This window comes from Ammospiza nelsoni, chromosome 3 (genome assembly GCF_027579445.1).
Source record: "Ammospiza nelsoni isolate bAmmNel1 chromosome 3, bAmmNel1.pri, whole genome shotgun sequence".
NCBI lineage: Eukaryota > Metazoa > Chordata > Aves > Passeriformes > Passerellidae > Ammospiza > Ammospiza nelsoni.
The window spans coordinates 49,593,149-49,614,479 of NC_080635.1; the positions used below are offsets into that span (position 1 = coordinate 49,593,149).

The following is a 21,331-nucleotide window of genomic DNA, read 5'->3' on the forward strand; positions in this document are numbered from 1 at the left end:
CATCTTTGGAAAGCAACAGCTCTGTGTGCATGGTGCTGTTATTTCCCGCTAGCCCTTTCAATAGAATTCATTGTGAGCTGCATCTTGGTTGTAAGCTGGAGGCAGGGTGCTCAGACAGGGCCCAGCTGAGCCTTTGCAAAGGAAGATTTTCTGCTGAAGAGTTGTGGGGCCCAGGTGAAAAGGAGACCCTCAAACTACTCAGTTTTGTCCAGCTGAGCTGGGCATTGCACAAGGCTGCTGATGTCCTCAGGCTTTGGTCTGGTACTGCCTTGAGATGCCTCCCTCCCTCCCTCCTAGGAAAGAGTGTCCCTATGGCAGGGACCTGGCTTCCTGGAAGAGGAGAAACTGCTTGACTGAACAGTAATCTTAGTTTCATTCTGCAGTAGCACAGTGTCTGTCCATCAATTTGATACTGAAACACAAAACTGGCAATGTAGAGGTTGGAGGAGGACTTGAGGCTTTTATTCAGATTTTATACTTTCATTATCTTGCTTATAGAGACTTTCTCAAAAACTGAAAGCATTTTAGCTTGGTTTTTTTGTTTGTTTGTTCTTGTGGTTTTTTGGTTTTTGGGGGTTTTTTTTTTTTTTTTTTTTTTTTTTTTTTTTTTTTTTTTTGTACTGCCATCCTCTTATGTATTCCTGAATTATTTCCAGAGGAGTAACTGGGTACAGGAGCTCTGGCTGCACTTGGAATGGCTGAGGGAGAAGTGGCTGGAAGAGTGTGCCTCACTGTCACTAGTGGTGAAATATGAGTATGTGACACAGTGAGCCACCAGCTGGGTGGCTGTGCAGTACAGAGGGAAAAATAAATCTGAATTAAGCTCTCCATGCCAAATACAAATGGCTATATGAAAATTATACCAGCAATTTTGTAACTTTGGCACTCTTGGATACTGCTTCCATCCCAACATACACTGATGTCCAGTATCTGCTCTAGTGAAAAGGAAGGCAAAGACTTTCCATGAGTAAAGAGCAAGAAAGATAAGGGCTGAAAAGCTGTTGTTTCCTGCTCTATGAAGTCAGGAAGGTAAGGCGAAGGAGATTTATTAGAAAGCTGGTGCAGTAATTTAAATAGCTGGAGAAAGGACTGCCTGCCTCTTTCTAGAAGCGCTTCATTGACCAATGTGATTTTTTTCATACTTCACTATTTTTGAACTGTGTACAAAGGCTTATTTGTAGCACAAAGCCTTCCAATAGTCTAACTACAAAAGCTTTTAATCTTAAGACACTTTCACAGACTCATGGAGTGGTTGAGGTTGGACTTCTGGAGGTCATCTTATCCAACACCCCCTGTCCACACAAGCAGTGCCACCGAGAACTTGTGCAGCTTTTAATATCTCCAGGGATGGAGACATCACAACCTTTTTGGGCAGCCTCTGACAGCACTTGGAGACTCTCATAATAAGAAGATTTTTCCTGATGTTCTGAGAGAATTGCCTGTGTTTGAGCTTGTGCCCATTGATCTTGGTGTTGCCACTGAGCATCAGTGAAAACAACCTGGCTCTGTGCTTTTGGACCCTCTCATCAGATATTTATATACATTGGTGCCCTTCTTCTCAAGGTTGAATAATTGCAGCCTCTCTCAGGGTTTCCTTGTAGGAGAGATGCTCCAGTCCTTTAATTGGTGCTTTAATCTTGGTGTTCCTTGGTAGTGCACAGTTAGAAAAGGCACCATGGATGGCAACATAAACATCCGAGTCAGTTTATGTGAGACACACGAGCTAGGGAACAGTTAACTTATAAAAGAGAGCTTTAAATCAATGCAGACAAGAAGAGATTGTTTAGTGGATAGTAGTAGACTCTTGACTGAAGTGGCATTAATTTTTTTCTATGAATGTCTGAACTCTTCATACTTTGCATTTGATGAATTTTTGGTTTAGATTTTGTTTTTTGAACAAAGTGACTTTTCTCAGAAGTTGTTTCTGTTAGAAAAGAATGCCTGATGGTTGTTGATGTTTAGAGTGATGACTGTTTTGTCATACAAATGTAATCTGTATTAATATATTTTAATGGCACAAGGTACCACATGAAAACGGGCTGTAGGAAAATAGCTAGTAGAAAATTTTGCTAAATTTAGCAAAGTCTTAAATCGTCATCATTCATTTCTTTAAGTTGCTTGGTTAAGCCCTTACCCAGTTGCTCTCTTTATAATTAAGTGCTTACCCTTGAAATATTCTGTAAATGCTGTGACATAGATTGCTAACCCTGGACAGCAGGGTCCATTGTCATTGTGATAAGAATAAAAATCTCTCAGAAAGACAGAGGTCATAATTACTGTCAAACATCCTTCTGTAGTTGCAGCCTAAGAAAAAAAAAGTGGAAATATAAAGTTTCTGAGATTAATTTCTTAAGAAAATCTTTTCAGTGTCACCAACTTTGGAGAGAACACCAGGAGTATGAATGCACTACCAATGAGAGGGGGATCATTAACAGGTAGAAACACTTACAGAGCTTTTGCAAAAGATAGGGCAAGGTGTCTAAAAAGTTGAGGGCTAAAGCACTCCACAAGCATTCTTTAGATTTTTCTTGGTTCAACCTTTTTCTTTTCCTGACATGAACATGTCTATACTGTGATATGAATCTTAAATTCTGCCTTCTGGCAAAGGTAGAGTGTTTGAGAACTGCAGTTTTAGAGTCTGGGCCCTACATTGCTGATTATTTAATCTTGTAAGTATAGTTCTTTGTGTGGGCTTTTTGTATGTTTGGGGTGTTTTTTTATAAATATTATTTCCATACAAAGGGTTTTAATTGAGAAATTCAATACCTAAGAAATTAATTTATCATTAGGAAGTGTCCTTATAGAAAACCTGCAGCCACAGATGGCAAGTTCTTAGTGCCTAAGCAGCCAGGACCCACACCTAGACTGCAGGTCTGCTTTTAGAATCCTTGCAGAAAGAGCATCTCTGAGAAGTCTGTCTCTCTAATGTCATATCAGTGCCATTGAGTTACCTTAAATTCAACTTGATTTTGTTTTTTCTTGGAGATCCTAGTTTTTTTCTTGTCTGCTGACAACAAGGCAAATTTCTGGCCTGGAATGTATTTACTACTCACTGGCAATCTAGCTTCTTGAAATTTGGCTTTTGCTGACACCTTTGCAGATACATTCATTTTAAATCTGCTTAAGCCTCTTGCAAATGTCATAGGGAGACAGTGGGTTGCCAAATCTATTCCTTGGCTCTGTCTAAAGGTATGTGCAGTATAATATAGTGCTGGTGAAATACCAGAGGGAAGGAGGAGAGGTCATTCCAAGGCACACACTTGGACTGGCACAGAGTGAGTGTGCTCTGCCCTTTGTGCGCTGCAGGAGAGATGAAGTGAAAAGAGCTGCCCATCTACTCCCAAAACATTTTTTGGGCTTCTTGGGAGAGAAGGATAGCAGTAAGAAAATGTCTAGAAAACTCATTATTTCAGTGCATATTGAAATGCCTTGCTGTAATTCTAAAATGAGTAGTTTATCAGCTGTACTAACATGTTTATTCAATTTGCCTCCACCCTGCCAAATCAAGGTGTTTGGGGAACTGAAAGGGCAATTAATTCCATTATAGACCCTGTGCTTGTATGTATGGTTTGTGATAACACAGAAGTGTTTTTTACAAGTCCATGCTCACAGAGACATAAATACTGATTGCATTGACTTTTTTCTATTTGTATTGCAGTAACTCGGGGATAAATTTTTAATGCCAATTCAGTTCTTATATGGCACTCTAAATACTAAGCTGAAGGCTAAACATAAATGTTTGCAGTCTTCAATCAAGAAACCTCAGCGGTGATGTGGGAATAGGTAATTGGCCAAATTATTTACTGACTTTGATATGAACACTTATTCGGTGCTTGCTTCCCTGGAGCTAAAGCAGGAGATAATAGCCCCGGCCTTCAGTCTCTGCTCTTTCTCAAGCTCTAAGATAAGAGCACATTTTTAAGGTGATTATTACTTAATTACCACCATTATGCTGCTAATACCCCCCAGATAAACACAGCTTTCCTCTTGGAGTGCTGCTGAACCAGAATATTAAGTGGCCGCAGGTTGGGGATGGGGAGCCTAAATTGGGATATCCCCATTCTCGCCTTGCTCCTTGGTGGGGAAGACAAGGCCTTGGAGTGCCTGATGGGGTGGGAGCCTTCAGGAGCCAGGAGCACCTCTCCTGAGAGGGGAGACTGCCCTGGATAGGGAGGGGTGGGCCCCAGGGAGATGCCAAGGCAGATGGTGTGGGAGCCAGCTGTGATTTCTTTTTCTTTGCATTTTATTTTATTTTTCATAAATGTTTATTAAATTTTCACTGGTATAATCCTGTCCTTTCATACACAGTTGCCTCCAGTGTGTGGATAAATAAAAGTATAATATACCATATCTATGTATTCATATAACTGAAGTAATGCCACGTTATCTTTGATGTTGCTAATTGAGGCACTTCTCATTGGAAGGGCAGTCCTTAGGACTGATTTTTTTACATCTGCTTCATTACAGTATTAATTCTAGGGGGATACAATATAAGAAAATAAAGGTAGTATAGGAAGTAATCTTACCCCCTAAAGAGTTGCAGCTGGGTTAATTATTAAGGCTTAGGAGCAGGCCCGATGTTAAGAGGCCACAGCTGTAGCCAATCAGCAGAGTGCTATAGAAGAGTGGATTGGCTGGCTGAGGGGAGCTGGAGTCAGTGCCTGCTGTGAGGGCAAGGGAGGGTCAGTGCCTAGAGGAGCTGCCTACAAGAAACATCCAGGAGGTACAAAACTCTAGCGATATGGAACCTTTGCAATGTAATGACAATAGAACCTTTGTAATGAAATGACAACAACTAATATTTTTGATTTTTGCCTTATCATTTCTGCCAGTCTAGGACAAAAAGTAGATGGGTGTGGAATATCTTGGTTTTAATCACATCGTGTATTTTAACTCTTTGCTAGGTACATTTTGTTTGAGAGGAACATATTACCACTACTAGAAACTAGGAATAAAAACCCCTGTTTTTCTTAATCATCTATTTATGTCAGCTATCCAAGCAAAAACAGATTAAGAAAGAATACTCTCATTAACTAAACTGCCATATTTTATTCAATCTCTGTGGAAACAGATGTACTATAAACTTCTCTTTTCTTTGCAACTGGGTTAAAAGCTAATAAATAAATGCAGAGACTGCAAACAAGGCTGACAGGCCTAAGGTTCTGTATGCACAATGATGTTTTTTTCAAAGATCCTTGAAAGCTGTGATGGATTTTTTTTTTCTGGATTAGTTTATATTAACCTTAAAGAGCCATAAAATCAGCAGTGTCAAGAAGAGGTGACATTTGAGGGTATTTATAATCAGCCTTTAAGAAGTGTAACTTGGTTGTGTGTAATGACATTGTCCCATTCATCAAGTTGTTATTTTAAGTCAAACTTTCCAAGAAGCTTTCAGTGGGAGCCTTGCTTTGGGCAGAGAAATGGAAAGTGTGCTGGTTTTGTCTACTCAGGAGTAATTTCTAAGGTACAGGAGATGTCCTAAGTAACAAAGTGTGCAGCAACATTGCCAAGCTTATATAATTTGTAATTAAAACACTAGGTGTGGTTTGTTTTTTGGCTTTTTCATGCTCCAAGGTTGACTGTCTCTGGGCATGTGAAGGAAAGAAGTCAATCAAACCCACATATGAGTCAATGCCTGGGAAAACAAGGCATTCTTCCACAAGAAGAGCAGCTAAATGAAAGTGGCATGTTAGGAAATATTTATCCCCTAATCTCATTTTTCTAAATAGTGTTACAAGTGCTGTGATTTGCAGGAGAAGAGACCCAAAATGTCTGCAGTAACAAGAATGTGAATAGTTATCAGAAGAATTTGCCAAATGCTACCAAGCTCTGAGTTAAGTGGGTTAACCTGGAAGTCTGCAACCTCATCTATCACCTATTGCCTTTTCCATGGATGGTTGTGTTGTCCTAAGGCAGAGTACTCTGGCAGCAAAGGGAGGGTGTCCTAACAAAACTAATCAAAGGGAATGGCTATTCCCCTTTATTTGGGGACACTGGGGTGCTGGGTCCAGCTTTGGACGCACAGTTCAGCCCCTTGCCATCAAATGCATAGCATTTGCATAGCAGTCTGCACTTTGAGAAATCAGATGAGTTTGAAAGTCAGAATAATCCTCTTCTGCTAAAGCTATCACTAATTTTCTTGTCACAGCAAGCAAGCAGACATTTTAGGGAGGAAGAAATTACTAGTCTAGGCAGCAGACTGACAAACACTGTGGTATCTCTTTGTTTGTGTATAAAGCCTGGCTTGTACTTCATAATAAACTCAACTGTTATTCTGATAGTTTACTGTCATTTCACTGGTTTTACTTTTGAGCCTACAAGCATCATCTTTGCAGCAACTGGGATTTAGGGGATGAAATAACATTGTTATTCTGTTTCAGCCACTTGGGTTTTCTATTTGTTCACGTCTGTATTTTTATAGAAAATTGATAAGTGCTGTAATTATAGTCTGTTGAAAGCAAGTAGGTCAGAGCTACACTTTCCATTCCAGAGGGGCTGCTGGCACTGGAGAGACAGAATACAGCTGGATGTTTTCACTTGTCTGGGTATACTGCTGCCATTCATTAGACTTCTCACAACTGCTCACCAAAATACTTTCAGAGGTACTAAACAAAATCAACCAAAGCATCTGTGTTTAAAAGGTCCTCTACTCATGTATTCCAGTTCTCTGGCAAAAGATTTTTTTTGGGACATAATGCAAGAATTATGCTAATTGTTGAGGGAAAATTTCTTAGAGTGTACTGGTGGCAATTTCTTCATGTAAATGACTGAGAATCTGGTGAGAGGAGGGATCTTGCTGGATCTCCTGTTCACACAGGAAGAATGGGTAAGGGATGTGAAGGTTAAGGGTTCCTGTATCTACAGGACCATGAGATGACAGTGCTCAGGATTCCAAAGGGATTAAGGCAATAAAACAGGATTGCATCCTGGGCCTCAGGAGAGAAGGCTTCAGCCTGTTTGGGGACCAAGAAGAACACAGATATACTGCCCAGTTCTGCAGGGATAGGGTGAGGAAAGCCAAGGCCTGATAGGGGATACAAAAGGCATGAAGAATGACTTAGAGTACAGCAGCAGAAAACAGCAGGTTGGGGAAAACGTGAGCCCACTGGTGAAGAGGATCTGGTGACAAAGGGCACAGGAATGTCTGAGGTACTGAATCCCATTTTTATCTCAGCCTTTAGTAGTAAGCCTGGCCAGAAGTCTGGAGCAAGGGAGACATCCTGCTAGGTGGAGAAGAATCAGGTTAGGGAACACTTAAGCAAACTGGATGCACTGAACAAACTGCCCATGGGATGTGTTGGGGCATACCCAAGAGTGCTGTGAGAAGTGGCTGATATCATTGCAAGACAGCTTTTAATTACCTTTGGAAGGTCATGGGAAACAGAGGAAGATCCTGAGGACTGGAAGAAGGTAAATGTCACTTCACTCTTCAAGAATGAGGATCTAGGCAACCCTTAACATTCTTTACTCCCGTTTGCATATAAATCAGTGATGTGGATTGTCAGTGGCAGTTACTATTGTATCTTCTGTCTGTTCTCTTATTTATTAATGTGTACAACTTCATTTGTTGGCTAGGTGAGTGATCTCTCCTGTCCTTATCTCAACTCATGTGCTTTTCTTATATTTTCTCTCCCATGTCCAGCTGAGGAAGGGAGCGATAGAGAGGCTTTGGTGGGCACCAGGTATGCAGTCAGGGTCAACCCCCCTCAGTCAGAAAAACACTGAAAATGTCTGGTTATCTGGCTACATAAAGAAAGTGACTAACAAGAGCATGAATAGTTAATCTGTAAATAGAGATTCAGAGATGACAAGAGAGAGGACAGATAGCAAAGCATAAATGCTCAAGTGATGTGTGAGGTTTTTTCATTTTCTTCTTCTCTCCAATATACTCAAGACTAGCACAGCTAGTAGTTCTGTGCAGCTCTCCTGGATTCTCACTTTTAATAAGCAGGTTTCAATTTAAATGATACCTTTGTGTTGTCTGCACTGGTGCTGCAGTGCTGAGAGGCTTGGGAAAATGAGCTGAGCCAGCCCACTCCTGGTGTCTGAGGTGTTTAGAAAAGCAGCTGATGAAAACACCACCTACCCCTTCTGAAAGTGGCTGCTCCACTCACACACAGTTGTTCTTTCTTATGTAAAATTTAAAGTTGTAAGGACTGAAATTTTTGCTGGCACTTCATGAAAGTGGCACTAAAGACAGATGATACATTCCCAAAGCTATGTGAACCAAGAATGATTTCACCTTTTCCAGCCTCAAGAACACTGTTTGAGGAACACAACAGCTGATGACTACAGTTGTTTGGTTTTTTTTTTTAATACCTCACTGTTATTAATTTACACCTTGCCAGGATTTGTAAGGCTGATTTTATTGCTGTTGTTGTGGGAACAGAATTCTCAGCCATATGGCATGACATCTTCATTTCTGCATGACAGGAGACAGGATCCATTTTAGTTTTGCAGTGGTGCAAAAAAAAAAAAAACCTTCATCAAGGATTTTCTTAGGGAAACTCCATATTAAAGTAGAGAACAAAGAATATATATCTAATGAACAATTTCTTTCCCAAGGGGTAATTTGTACTGGAAATGCTTAAAACACTATTCTGGTTCTCTGCATAAATCGAAAACTTGCCTATTACAATAATACATTTTTAATTTGGCTGAATTTGTTTGGCTTTTAAATTTTGTCATTTGGTGGGCTTTTGGGGTTGTTTCTTGGTTGGTTGTGTGGTTGGTTTTTCTCCAACTGTAGAAATAACAGAAGAGAGGACAGAACCCCTGACCTAGGACAAGGAAGTGCCACAAATTGTCATGTGCATACTGATGGTCTGTGTCCAGTATTTCTGACCTAGCAGGGCTGGCATCTCATCAACTGTCTTGGCTTTGAACATGTGAAGAGCCCTTTCTCTTGGTATAAAAAGAAATAATACCACCCATACTAAGATGATTGTTTCCCTGTGAAAGTTCCCCTGAAGATGAAGCCCCAATAGCAGAAGGATTTCTACCCTCTAATTAGATGCATCAATCTTGCATCTTCTCTGAGAAAATGAACTGACATGTTAATAATACAGCTTAAGGGTGTTTTCTAATGAGAATTTAAACTAATATGCTATCATCCAATGCCATCCCTTCTGGGCTGTGCAGGATGATGTCCCTCCTATGTTTTGCATAGATGTGTATTTTAGACTCAGACATAATCCTTCTCATGAAAGCTATCAGGTTGGCTTTATTGGGCCTGACAAAACAGCAGCACAAGAGGCTGGTTAGTGCTTAAAGGTAAAGGTTGGGTGGAGAAGGGAGGGAGTGCTCGCCCTTGCATTGTGCATGGAGGGACCAGAGGTGGCCACAGTGTCCCCAGCACTCCTGAGAGCAGCCCTGTGGCTGGCGAGAAGTGGGTGCCATTCTGCTCCCCATGTCAAGGGCCAGGACCTTTGTGGCACAGCACTGAAGGATGACTTTTTAAGCTGAGTACCTTCCTTACAGATGGCAGCGTCACAGAACTCTGGTGCCTGCTGCCTTGGCAATCGAGGTACACAGGGTACAACTTGTGGACAGGAGCACTTGCAGAAATTATTCCCTAAGTCAGCCCCTGATACTGAACCATACCTCTCTCTTCTGCTGCCTCCTACTCTACAAAAATATAACTAAAATGTTTTTGTTTTATTTTTAATGACAGGTTGTCTGGTTTGATACGTGCTTTAATCTAGTAGTCTCTTCATTTTAAGACACATTTACTGTTCTAAATACAGGACTTAATTTGACTTCATATATTATTTTTTCTGTAGTTAAATTCCTTGCTAACTGCTGAATCACTTAAATAATGGCATTTCCCTACAACTTACTTGTTAATCATCCTTTCACAAACTGAGGGAAAAGGTCATCACTTTGACACTTATGTTTGGCATTTGTTAGAGTTTAAAAATAAAACCCAAACAAAACCCAACAACTAAACATGAAAGCAGTGCCAACTGTTATGATAAGGAAACAAAGTTGTTAGGACTTTGCACTTTTTTTCTCCTTTAAGTGTAGCAATTCTAACACAGTCATTAAAATAACTTGCATTCATGCAAATACCTGAAAGTCAGAAAGTATATTTTCTACTTTGTGCTGCAGCTACCTAATGCTGTATGTTGACGAAAGGCACCAAAAACCTGAAGACTAATTCACAGTTCTCCTATTTGACAGAGCTTCATGCATTATTGCTGTTCTGTAATACATATACAGAACATTTAAAATAAAAAAAAGGCAGTCTGCTTCTCAGCTAACAGATTTACTACCTGTCATGAAACTGAGAAGGATTCTAGACTAAAATCATTCAAGATGGAAAACTAGAGAAAATATGCAAGATTTATGAAGAAAAAAAATATTGCTTAATCTCGTTTATATAAACTCAAACCACACAGAGACATAACTAGGACATAGAAATTGACTACCACAGCTTGCTCATGTAATCTTCAGAATGAAATTTTTAGCATTTAGCAATGAGATGTGCCATCCCTGAAGCCCAAAAATTTGGAAGAACTCCATACTTTTTCTCATGTTACTGCAATATATATTCCTTTTATTTATTATAGTCTCAGAGGAAGAATGTTACAATGTAGTGTTTGAAGCAGCATTTACTTGGCAGCAGAGGACAAAGGATGCATACAAACACAGGCAGAAAAACAACTTTATACATAACCTCATATTCAGAACAAAAAGTCCACCAAATTCACTACTGATTTCTTTTTATACTTATGTTGGGAGTATTTTAAAAGATTCTTCACCTAGAGAATTATGTAGCTTGATAAAAGCCAAGTACTTTGCAGAGAACAGAATGTAAAGCTATTTCCAATACTACTTATGAAGATAGGTCTGAGGTAGAAAGGTGGTCATGGTTTTCCTCTTCTGTAAAATGTGGGGTTTTTTCTTCTTAGAATAACTACATTACATTTTAATAGGAGCCAGCATCTTCTCTTCTCACCTTGATAGCTTTGCTCCACTTGCTCAAGACTAATACTTAGCATCTTAAAAGCTCTGTAGAAATGCCAAGTCTACATCACCTTTGAGAGGTAAGGACTATCATCCCCATTTTACAGATGGGAAAACAGAGGCAGAGTGGTTAAATAACTTGCCAAAGCGTTCAGAAAGAACTGGCACTGGTGCCAACAGCAGAAGGTGGTCAACACTGTGCCTGAATCACTCCTTGAGCAGCAGCAGTTCAGGAGTAAATACTGTGGGTGCAGGACAGTCTGGCTGGCAAAACTTCACAAAGCCACTAGAAGTTCCTGACCTGCGCTTTTAATGTCCCCTAGCATTTTTTTAGTAGCAGAAGAGAATTTTACACCTCTTTCAATACCATTTTAAGATAAGGGTTTTTTTCCTTCAGTAATAATTAAGAACAACACAGCTTTGTTTCTCTTGACTGTACATGAAAGGTATTGCATGCAGTTTTACCAATTCAAGGTATGTCCTAGAATTAAAGCAAGTGTCCATGCAGCATTGTAAACTCTGTGAAGGCATTAAAATCTCTGATGATAATCTTTAAACTGGAGATCAGAGGATCAGTAACATACTTTCCCACAATTATCCTTATCAAAAGTAATAAAATAAATAAATTATCTTAAAGATAAGGATGATCTGCAAGATTACAATGCCAAATGATAATATCTACGTGCACTGCAGTTCTGGAAAAAGTTCTGTTGCTAATAGTATTGGAAAGGGCTTTCTAATTGTCTCTTCACTTCCAAGAGGCAGATAAAAGAAAGGGATCTCACAGAAATGAGCTTCACTTCATAGACTGTAAATTCCAAAACTTGAAGCAAGTTTGGCCCAGCAGGGAACAGCAAAGCTTTGTCTCTGAACAAAGTTGGGAAGGATTACACTAACTTAGTTCTTACTAAAACCAACTTAAGCTATTATCTAAGTCCTCTTTTTAGCTATCTCCTGATTCAAAGTAAAGCAAAGCTTAAAAAAATAATCCTCCAAATGGAGTGTTGTCTGGAAATAACAAAAAGGAAGTTAAAAATACCACTTAGGTACATGAGGATGCTAATTATTACTTGAAATGAGAGTTTACCTTGTTTTATTGAATTAAAATATTGTATCTTGCGCCTAATGATAATTGTTGTTAACCAGTAACAATAATGCATATTATGGGAACTTCATATGCAATGCTGAAAACGATGCAAGGATATTCTGAAATCTGTGTGGTCATATGGTTACCATACAAATAATCAGTACAGGATATTACATGTGTGAGAATACAACTAAAGGTACTTTACAATGCAAAAGCAAAGAGCTGAAAGGAATGTATGAACATAACGTTTTGCTCCAAACTTCTTATGCAGTTCTCTTTACGATTATCAAAAAGAACGTATATAAAGCCCCTGCCCCTTTTCCCCTGGCTGTATATTTATACAAATCAGTGACAAATATTCCACTGCTCATTAATTTACAGTTGCATAGAAAGGGAAGAAGGAAAAAAAAAAGATACTATAAAAACAACATCCTTTTCTTTGGGTATTCAGTGTTGAACTGTTTCAAGTGGAACACGCGGTGGGAGCGCACGGCGTGTCTGGGGTCCCGTGCAGGTTTGTGATGAGCGGAACGCGCGGCCGGCAGAGGCAGGACAGGGCTGTGCTGTGTGCCACAAGCACTGCTGACATCCCAAGGAACACCTCACATGGCCTGTTGGGATGAGAAACACCATCAGTACCAGGAGTCAGCACACACAGAAACTTCTACCTGCTCTGGGCTCAGTCAGCCCAGGACTGTGATGTCACCTTACAAAAGCCCCCTATGTTAAAAATTTACATGTATTGGCCCGAGATCAAGCAAATAACTGAGGCAAATACTTAAAAGAAATCTAAACTGACAATACTGCAGTGTTTAAAGTCCTTGTTGAAGTGGTTGCCTATTCAGTGCAGACAGTTTAATGCATAAGGTGCTTTGTGGCTCCTGATCTTTGTGCACTGGTGCTCACAGCTCCTGAAAGCAGAGCTGTAGGCACCAGGACATATGGATATCTTTGCAAGAACCAGCTTTGATATTGCAAGCTGCTGCTGGCTTTAAACCAATTGGCTTAAATAAATGCAAGCTGGTTCCATCTGGATAGCAACACAGACCTGCAGAGCCATAACACCTGTGGCAGTGCCTGACCTAGTAGAAATTTTCTATTGCCTCTGATATTTTGGAATCTGGCCTTCCTGTTGTATCAGTCTAGCTCCCAGACAGACCTCTAGAGAAGAATGTCGACAAAACCCACCCCAGCCCCTTTGCTTTAATGGAACTTTTCACTTGCTCTACTTTGTTTCCAATGCCTATGCAATTGTATAAATATGTCTCATACCTGTTGTCTGCCAGTGAAACTTGCTGCAAATAGAAAAAAAAAAGGTTAGAAATTTACATGATTTTGCATTTTGACAGTTTAAAAACAAAGTTGTTATCAGGAAAACACATACTACAGAAGAAAAAAAATACATATCTTTAAACATTTAACAAGAAATGTGTTGCAGCGGTTTAATTCTTCATAAACTTACTTTCAACAAATTCATAGCATTATAATGATATAGTTAAAACTAATTGCTTCATTTTCACCATCTGTAGCCATATCTAAACCCCTGAGTGATGTATTACAGTATCATCTTTTTAAAAGCTTCTGTTCTGGACATCACTTAAATGCACAGACAAGACTTCTGCACAGTGTTGTACACCTGCACAGTGTTGTACACCTGCACAGTGTTGTACACCTGTTGTACACTTCTGAGGACCAATGACATAAATAAGGAAGGAAAAAGTGGCATTATATCCATGATCAGTGGATCTGAAGGACAAAAAAAACCCACAAAAGAACAAAATCCACCATTGCAAGTATTGCTAGCCTTACTATAGGAATAATTGCTTCATAAAGGATATTTGAGATAAATAGGAAGATGGATTTCAAGATGAATTATAACCTGAAACCCAGAAAAACAAACAAGCAAGACTACTATCTCTGTTAAACAGTCAAAATGGGATAAAAATTATCTGCATAAGGCTCAGATGCTAGTAACTCCTTGATATGGCTGTGGCCATAGCAGAAGAGACAAGTAAAGATGAGGTTGTGAAGGAAGACTTTTACTTCCTGGTTTGGTTTTACTTTTTTTTAATAATTGGACATGAGATGTTGTACATGAAGGCTGTTTTGATAAAATTGAGCTTGGATATAATAAAGAGTCTAAGGACTTCCTTTATTCTTTAAGGTTAGGAATACTGTCTAGGTGATGCCTAGACAGTCCATGGAATCTACGTCATTTAAAGTCTTACAGAACAGATTTGACAATTGTCCAGCCAGGAAAACAGATCCCTCTCAAACGGCCACAGGAAAAGATGGTGGACTTGGATAGTCTGTCATGGTCTTCCTTAGCAAAACTCAGAGACTAATGCACTTTTTTGGGAAGGCCAGACTAATAATCCTCATTCCAGGCTTCTAAAACATTTAAGATGTGAATTTGATAGTTAAAAAAATTTACTTCAAACTAAAGGATGTTATAGAATGACTGAATGAGAGCAAGCATAAGTAGTACCTACTAATTGGGGCAAGGTGGTTTAAGTTGACAATGGGGAAAAAAAAATCACATGAAATTTGGAAATGTGCTTTCTTTTAATCTTAAATGCTCAGATAGACTTCACAATATGAAGGGGCCTGGTTTTCACTCGCAGTATTCTCCTGTCTCATTCAAGGTGTTTGCTCATGGAATCAAAATTTTTTTCTGTTTTCCAGTCCTGGAGAACAGCCATCATTACCAAGCTTGTCCTAACACAATGCAATTTGCTTTAAGTTCATTTGGGCTAAATGACCATGTAGCTGTATAGTCACCCAGCACGACAGTAACTTTCAAAACCAAGAACTAATGCTTGAGTTGCATTTTATACCGATTATACTGATTTGTATACACACATCCTCGAGGTGTGCTGAGCAGCTCCACTAGTTGTTGACCTCAAATGAGATGCTCCTTAGAATCAAAACCCTAATTTGCAGAACAAGGGGCTCTGAATTGTTGAACTCATCAAAAATGATAACTGAAACGACCTTTTTTGCTGGAACCTCATTTGATTTTTCAAACCATGCAAGTTCCATCTTCTGTGATGCAGCAATGTGTGTTCAAGAGATAAAAGGGGTGTTTTAACAGGGTCCATAGAGTTTATGAAATAGCATAGAGTTGAGTCTTGGTGCTTCCAAAAGGACTGGGCATAAACAGCCACTCTCTGACTTCTGCCTTTTAAAACTGATCATTATTATTACATTTCATTTGAAGCTTCCAATAGTTTTGAAAATCTACCAAAGTTTTCACTACTGTTTCTCTAAGGCAAAAGAGCTGATGTTTTTCTCCATATATATGTATAAATGAATTTTACAAAACCCACCATAATACATGAGACAGATTCTCACTTTTTCAAGTGCAGTGACACAGTAAGGAGGATCAGGGGAAATGTATGTCAGCTGATAAAGGACATGCATAGGGACAAGCTGGTTTTCCTTTTGATCTCTCTTTAATAGACACTGAATAAAATATCAACTTCCAAAGCATTTAAGCAGGGAAAGGTGTTAAATGCTGCATTCACAGATTTCCTCTGGTCTATTTAATAACTAGCTCAGTAATTAGTCTAAGGACTGTTTTTTCAAGGTTTATTACAAAAACTGCATTCAGAAATTCTGAATCTGCATTCACTTAAGTTCTACAAAAGGTCTTCATCAGCAGCTAGTGAGATTCTTGATGTCTTTCCTCTTATTTGGGCATTGCTGAAAATTCCACATTGAGCTACAGGCTTTTCTTATAATGAATTGCTTCCACTTAAAACAAGAACATTTATCTACCTTCAAAAGTAGTGTATATTGAGGAATTTTAAGGGACAGAATTATACAGCTTGCATATATTTACACAAGAAATCTCCTCAGAGATATTTATTCTCCTAGTCAATACCACAAGAGTGATTTTTTTTTTTTCAAAAGACCACCTCAAATTCAATATGATTCTCAAGACATATTTTGTTAAACTTACAGCAGCAAGCTGGAAATGTGTTGTTGATTTGCTCCATAACATCTGTTAGATCTGTGTTGGTATCATGAGGTGGAACTAACAAGTCATCTGCAGATATGACAACAAAAAAATCATTTTTGTAACAAGAGGAGAAAAAAAAAGGACAATGACATTCTAAAAGACATTCTTAGCCAACATTCCAGTTAATTACTCCTTTATATTTCACAGGAAAACAGTACCTGAAACCTTTGTAATGTGCAGGAACTATCATTGATAATTGCCTGCCTTGGGAGAGGACATGAAAGTTACATTATTGATTTGCAGTCAAACTCATTTCTCTTTCATTAAAACTTAACCATTGCATCCAGGATTTAACTAGAAGTTGCCAGCAAGGAACAGTATATAAACATTTACAGTTAAATAAAATTACAAGATGAGGTAATTAAACTCAGTAGGTACTCTATTAAATTGCAGATGATTTGTCATGTAACTTTCAGAGTGAATACAGCATTTTTTCTCTGAAAAAAATCCCAACATTTATCTTTTAGGTGGTCTTTAATCAATATGTACCAGCCATTTCAATAGTGCTAAAATCCCCCTTGCCATATCTTTGAAAAATGATGCTTAAAATTAGCCAAGAGAATGGTTAGGGAACATAACTGGCTGTGTTGTTGGCAGTTTCATTGGACAGCATCTTTCATACTGCGTGAAATCAGGCTCAAGTTCCATGTTTTTCCAGCTAAACTAAAAACATAGGTTAATGCTGAATGAAAAATGTTCAGTACACAAGAGGATATTTTTCCTGTTTTCTACAGAAATAAAATAATATTTAATCTATAACCCAAGGCTTAAAAACAGAAACAGGAAGAATTCGTACATAAGATAATTTGAGAGAAGTATTTTCTCTTTTCCCCTACTTTTGTCCATGCAATGGTCTGTAGTTATTTCTGCTAACTCATGGTGAAATTAGTGAGTTCTGATACTGGAGAATTTAAAATAATCTTCCAAGAGAGAAAGAAATCCCTTTATGTGCAGAGTCTGTACCCATAAATATTGAATTATTCATAAAGATGTGAACCTTTTGGGAATGGGAACATCAAAGTACCAGGATAAGCAGAGGTTACACAAGAATTTTTAAAGCAGACAGCAAGTGTAGATTGTGTGATTTGGACATTTGGTCCCGTATCTGACAGATTACTTGGGTCCATGTGTGTACTGTAGCACAAACAGCTCTTGGCCTCTTCAGTCTGGTCTGGTTCCCCTTTCAGTGAGGATGGATTTGCCCAGTAAATTCACTTGGTAAGAATAGCTGGAAACAAGGAGTCTATTGACAAAAGCCTGTAATTCAGAGTCTTGTGGATTCTTAGGATAGAGCAGCTCTTCACAAGTGTGAGGAAGCAACACCTCCAGCTGCACTGAGCAGCAGCATCGCAAAGATCCACTCCTTTTGATTTACAAATCTGTCCAGAAGGTGCCAACAAACCCCTCCAGCAGTCACCTATGGCCTCATGAGCACGTTATCTGATGAGAGCACTCACCTGTCTGATGGAACTGCGAGCTTGTGTCCTGCTCCAGCGGGAAGCTGAGGGCAGAGTGCTGGGGCGACGCGCAGGGGGAGGCGCCATTGACCCGGGAGTCTGACTCGGGCTACATTAAAGACAAGAAAACCAAAATTTAGGTTACTTGTATCCTAATACATAATTTAATTGTAGGCTAGCATGCAGCCATTTTGTTCCTTTCCTTTTTTGTGTGCTCTTCCTTGTTTGTTCTCCAAACTATTCAAAGTTGGCTTAAGTCTATACAACTGATGAGTGGTAAAAAAACCACCAAACCAAGAACTTGTTAAAAGAAAATCTAGACTCAAGAACAGCTGTTACAAGACTCCAGTTGATGGTCTTGATAAAAACAACGTTCTGTTGCATCACAAAAACACAAGGTAACATACAACACACACAGTATGCCAAGGTTCCCAGTCCAGCTCTGCAGAAAGACTACACCATGGGATCATTTAGGTTGTATTTATCTGCATGGGTATATACACACACAAACAGGACATTCAGCCATGGCCCCATGAAAAGCTTTACAAGGATGACTGAGCATACTTAAAAACAACTGTTCAATTATGAACAGATTTGTAGAACACCAGAATCAAATGAACACTCAAGACAAACTCAAAACAACTTCATTAAATCCAAAAAGTGGTAGCCAGCCATCATTCCTGCTGACGCTGCTTCTCAACCTTGTAGAAGACACCAAATTTGCAGGAATTTGTACTACACAAACTCCTGAAAATTATGAGAAGTAGCTTATATACTTTGAAAAGAAGCTTTTCTGGCCTCTTCAATTCACTTGAAGAATCACAGAAATTAATATTACATTTAGTTGTAACCATGTGTGTGAGATTACATTTAAATATACATATATGAACAGAAAATAAGAAAAGGCCATAGCAGCTCAGGAATATTGGAAGAGACCTTATTCAGGCATTTTTCCCTTCTTTTCTTTCCTTTCTCATTTTAAAAATTCCTTTTGAGGAGGAAACTGGTAATACAGTATTTTAACTCCAGAAGTGATTGTTCTGAAAAAAACATAAGTGAAATAATATTTACATCTGAAGTAGATTTAACTAAAATTGTTGCTGCTATCTCTTATCTTTTTGATTGCAAATCATGAGATTACTTCTAAACAGCTTAAGAAGCAGGTTATTTAAGTACATCTGTCAAAAGCAGATACTGAAGTAATACAAAAGATCATTGCTTTTAAGATCTTTTTGAAACTGAGCAAGTACCTAGAGCAGCTATGAGACTTGATGCAGAGTTAGAATACAGAATGGCTGTTAATTTGTGCACAAGTTTGTTCCTTTGCACTTCACAGCCTTTACTGAAATACTCAATTTCTTGAGATAGCTTCCAACCGAACAAAAACAATCTTCACTAAAACTCCTCTATATTTTATCTCTTTCAGCATGACAATACTAAAGGCCAGCTTGGACTTAAAGAATAAATCAAGACATTTGAGTCTGCAGAGGAGACAAAGAAAAATTGAAATGTTTTCAAGCCAGAGAAGGATTTCACTGTCAAGACACTTCTGTGAACAGTGAATTACTATCAGGTAGTTAAGTAATTTGCTGCTCAGTACCAGGCTTCAATCCAGCTAAAGAGTCTAAGTACAATGAGTGTGGTGATTTTAAATCAGAGAAGCGTAGGATTGCTTAACCCAGGCAATTCTGTATTGCCAGGAACCACTGTCTGAAATGTTAGAGCAGTAGAAGCACATTCTCCACAGGTGAAGAGTCTCCTCCTACAGAACAACAGAACTAACTCCAGAAGCAGTCACTGCTTGCCCACCCCACAAAAAGGTGAACAGAGAGAATGTGAATCATCCAATGCAAACTTGCACCTGGAGTAAATCTCTGCCTCTGGCCCTGTTCAAGCAGCAACTATGAATAAATGGTGCACAGATCAATGAGGGTGAATGAGAAGATCTGTGCTGGACATACACAACTGCAGCACAGCAACACATAGGCTCAGTCAAGGAGAGTGAGGCACTGCAAAGACAACAGCTCATGTTGCTAGACAGAAACTAAATGTCTACAAACTCAGGTGATGAGTTAGTCAAGGTACCACTTAGTAGTTCTATTGTAAGTGATAGAAGAGCACTGCAGAGCACCGGGACTGTCAGAGGATAATCTGAGAGAAAACAAAATATACTTGGAATACCTTACATTGATGTTCCATATGTTGCTGTAGCAGTCAGAATGAAATATTGCAGCTGGATTTAAAAACAAGTCAAAACCCACAACACCATCATCTTCTAATCAGATGGCAACGCCTGATTACTTAATTTTCATTTAAATATACTGATAAATGATACACTGCATAGTTCAAGTGACTGCAATAAAAAGAAAAGCCTAAACAAACAAAACTCTTCTTCCAAATTAAGGACAATATTGTTATGCAGTTGAAGAGTGGAGTTTGGAGCAGAAAGTGAAGGTTTGTCATGGTGGTACAATTGCCTCAATATAACAATCAGATACTGGAAAATATTAAATGCAAGCCAGTTGAGGATATGGCATGATTTAACAATTTTGTTGAAGAACAGGAGAAAAATAACAGTAGAAAATCACATTGTATTTGAATCCATTTATGTAACACCTACAAAATATGAGCACTTCCATCCTAACCCACTTCAGGTATCAAGAAGTTCATGTATTCTTATTCAAAACAACTCAGCAGACAGCCCATAAGCCAGAAACCAAAAGCAACTAGCTTTAGATGCTATTATACACCTGCTGCTTCTTCTTGAAAGAAATAAAAGCAGGGATACTGAGCATGCCTCTATGGGAGTGAGGGAGAGGTTTCCAACTCCAGTCTCAGGGAGTTTTCCAACTTCTTTCCAGGAAAAACCAAGCAAAGATATGAAGGGACAAATAAGTCCTTCTCCAGAAAATGATGAAGTCTTAGTTTTATTTTGGTATTACAGCAGTTTTTAAAGCATTTAAAAGAGATATTTATTTCAACCAGTTTTAATCTACAGTGCCTTATGCCTCCTGCATACACTATGCCTCCTGCTGGTGTCTTTCCCAAAGAAGAGCCTGAAGTGATCTGTGGTGTAATGGACAGCAAAGACATACCTGCTCTTTCCTTGACATCTGCTGCTTTTGGTAAAAAACCAAATTAAACCTCAGTGTCCCCAGTCTGAATCACAAGACACCTCAAAAATGCCAATTTTACTACCACATTCATCACAGATATTTCTTCTTGCTCCAGAATTTTTCTCCCGGCTATAAAAGAAACAAACTCTCCTATGCTCTTCTGATAAAGCTCTTCTGATTTCAGCTGGAAAGAGAGTTGCAGCCCCTATTTACTCTCTGTCTGATCATACAGCTGTTGACAGATGATTTTAGCTCCCACTCACTTCAATATCTAATCCAATATGAAACTTCTATTCAGTAGCTCAGAGAAAACAGAGAAAAAAATCAAGCAGACTTTAAATGCCCTTCATAATAGGACTCACTTTGACTTTGCAAATGCAGCATCTATAAAGGCTGAAAAAAGAAAAATGAGAATGGATTCTTTGTGTTTTCTCTGTCTGATTAACATGTTGGTATCAAAGCTGTCACATGCCAGTTCTGTTTCACCTTCCTCTTTGGCACCCTAATCAATCAGGCAGACATAAACGACAACATTCTGTGACAGTTACCAATCCTTTGGGCTTGCTAAAATAAAAATAGTATGGTAACCTCAGAACTGTGACCTGAAATAGACAAATGTGCAGTGAGGATGCATGCATATTTCTGCTGAAGGTGCTCTCTAAAGAATGTCCTAGAATGC

At 38.8% G+C, this 21,331-nt stretch overlaps 1 protein-coding gene across 5 annotated transcripts in view; it reads right to left on the bottom strand.

Annotated features, from left to right (window-relative positions):
* Positions 1 to 10,526: 10,526 nt before the first annotated feature.
* The window catches only part of UTRN (utrophin), a 342,938-nt gene continuing 332,133 nt past the window's right edge, over positions 10,527 to 21,331 (bottom strand). For all 5 annotated transcript variants that reach the window (XM_059469342.1, XM_059469343.1, XM_059469341.1 and 2 more), the window contains 4 exons: positions 17,537 to 17,645; positions 16,020 to 16,106; positions 13,328 to 13,350; positions 10,527 to 12,666 (listed from right to left, as the gene is read on the bottom strand). In XM_059469342.1, the coding sequence (XP_059325325.1) occupies positions 12,658 to 12,666; positions 13,328 to 13,350; positions 16,020 to 16,106; positions 17,537 to 17,645 (228 nt within the window). In that variant the 3' untranslated portion in view covers positions 10,527 to 12,657. The remainder of the gene's footprint in view (positions 12,667 to 13,327; positions 13,351 to 16,019; positions 16,107 to 17,536; positions 17,646 to 21,331) is intronic.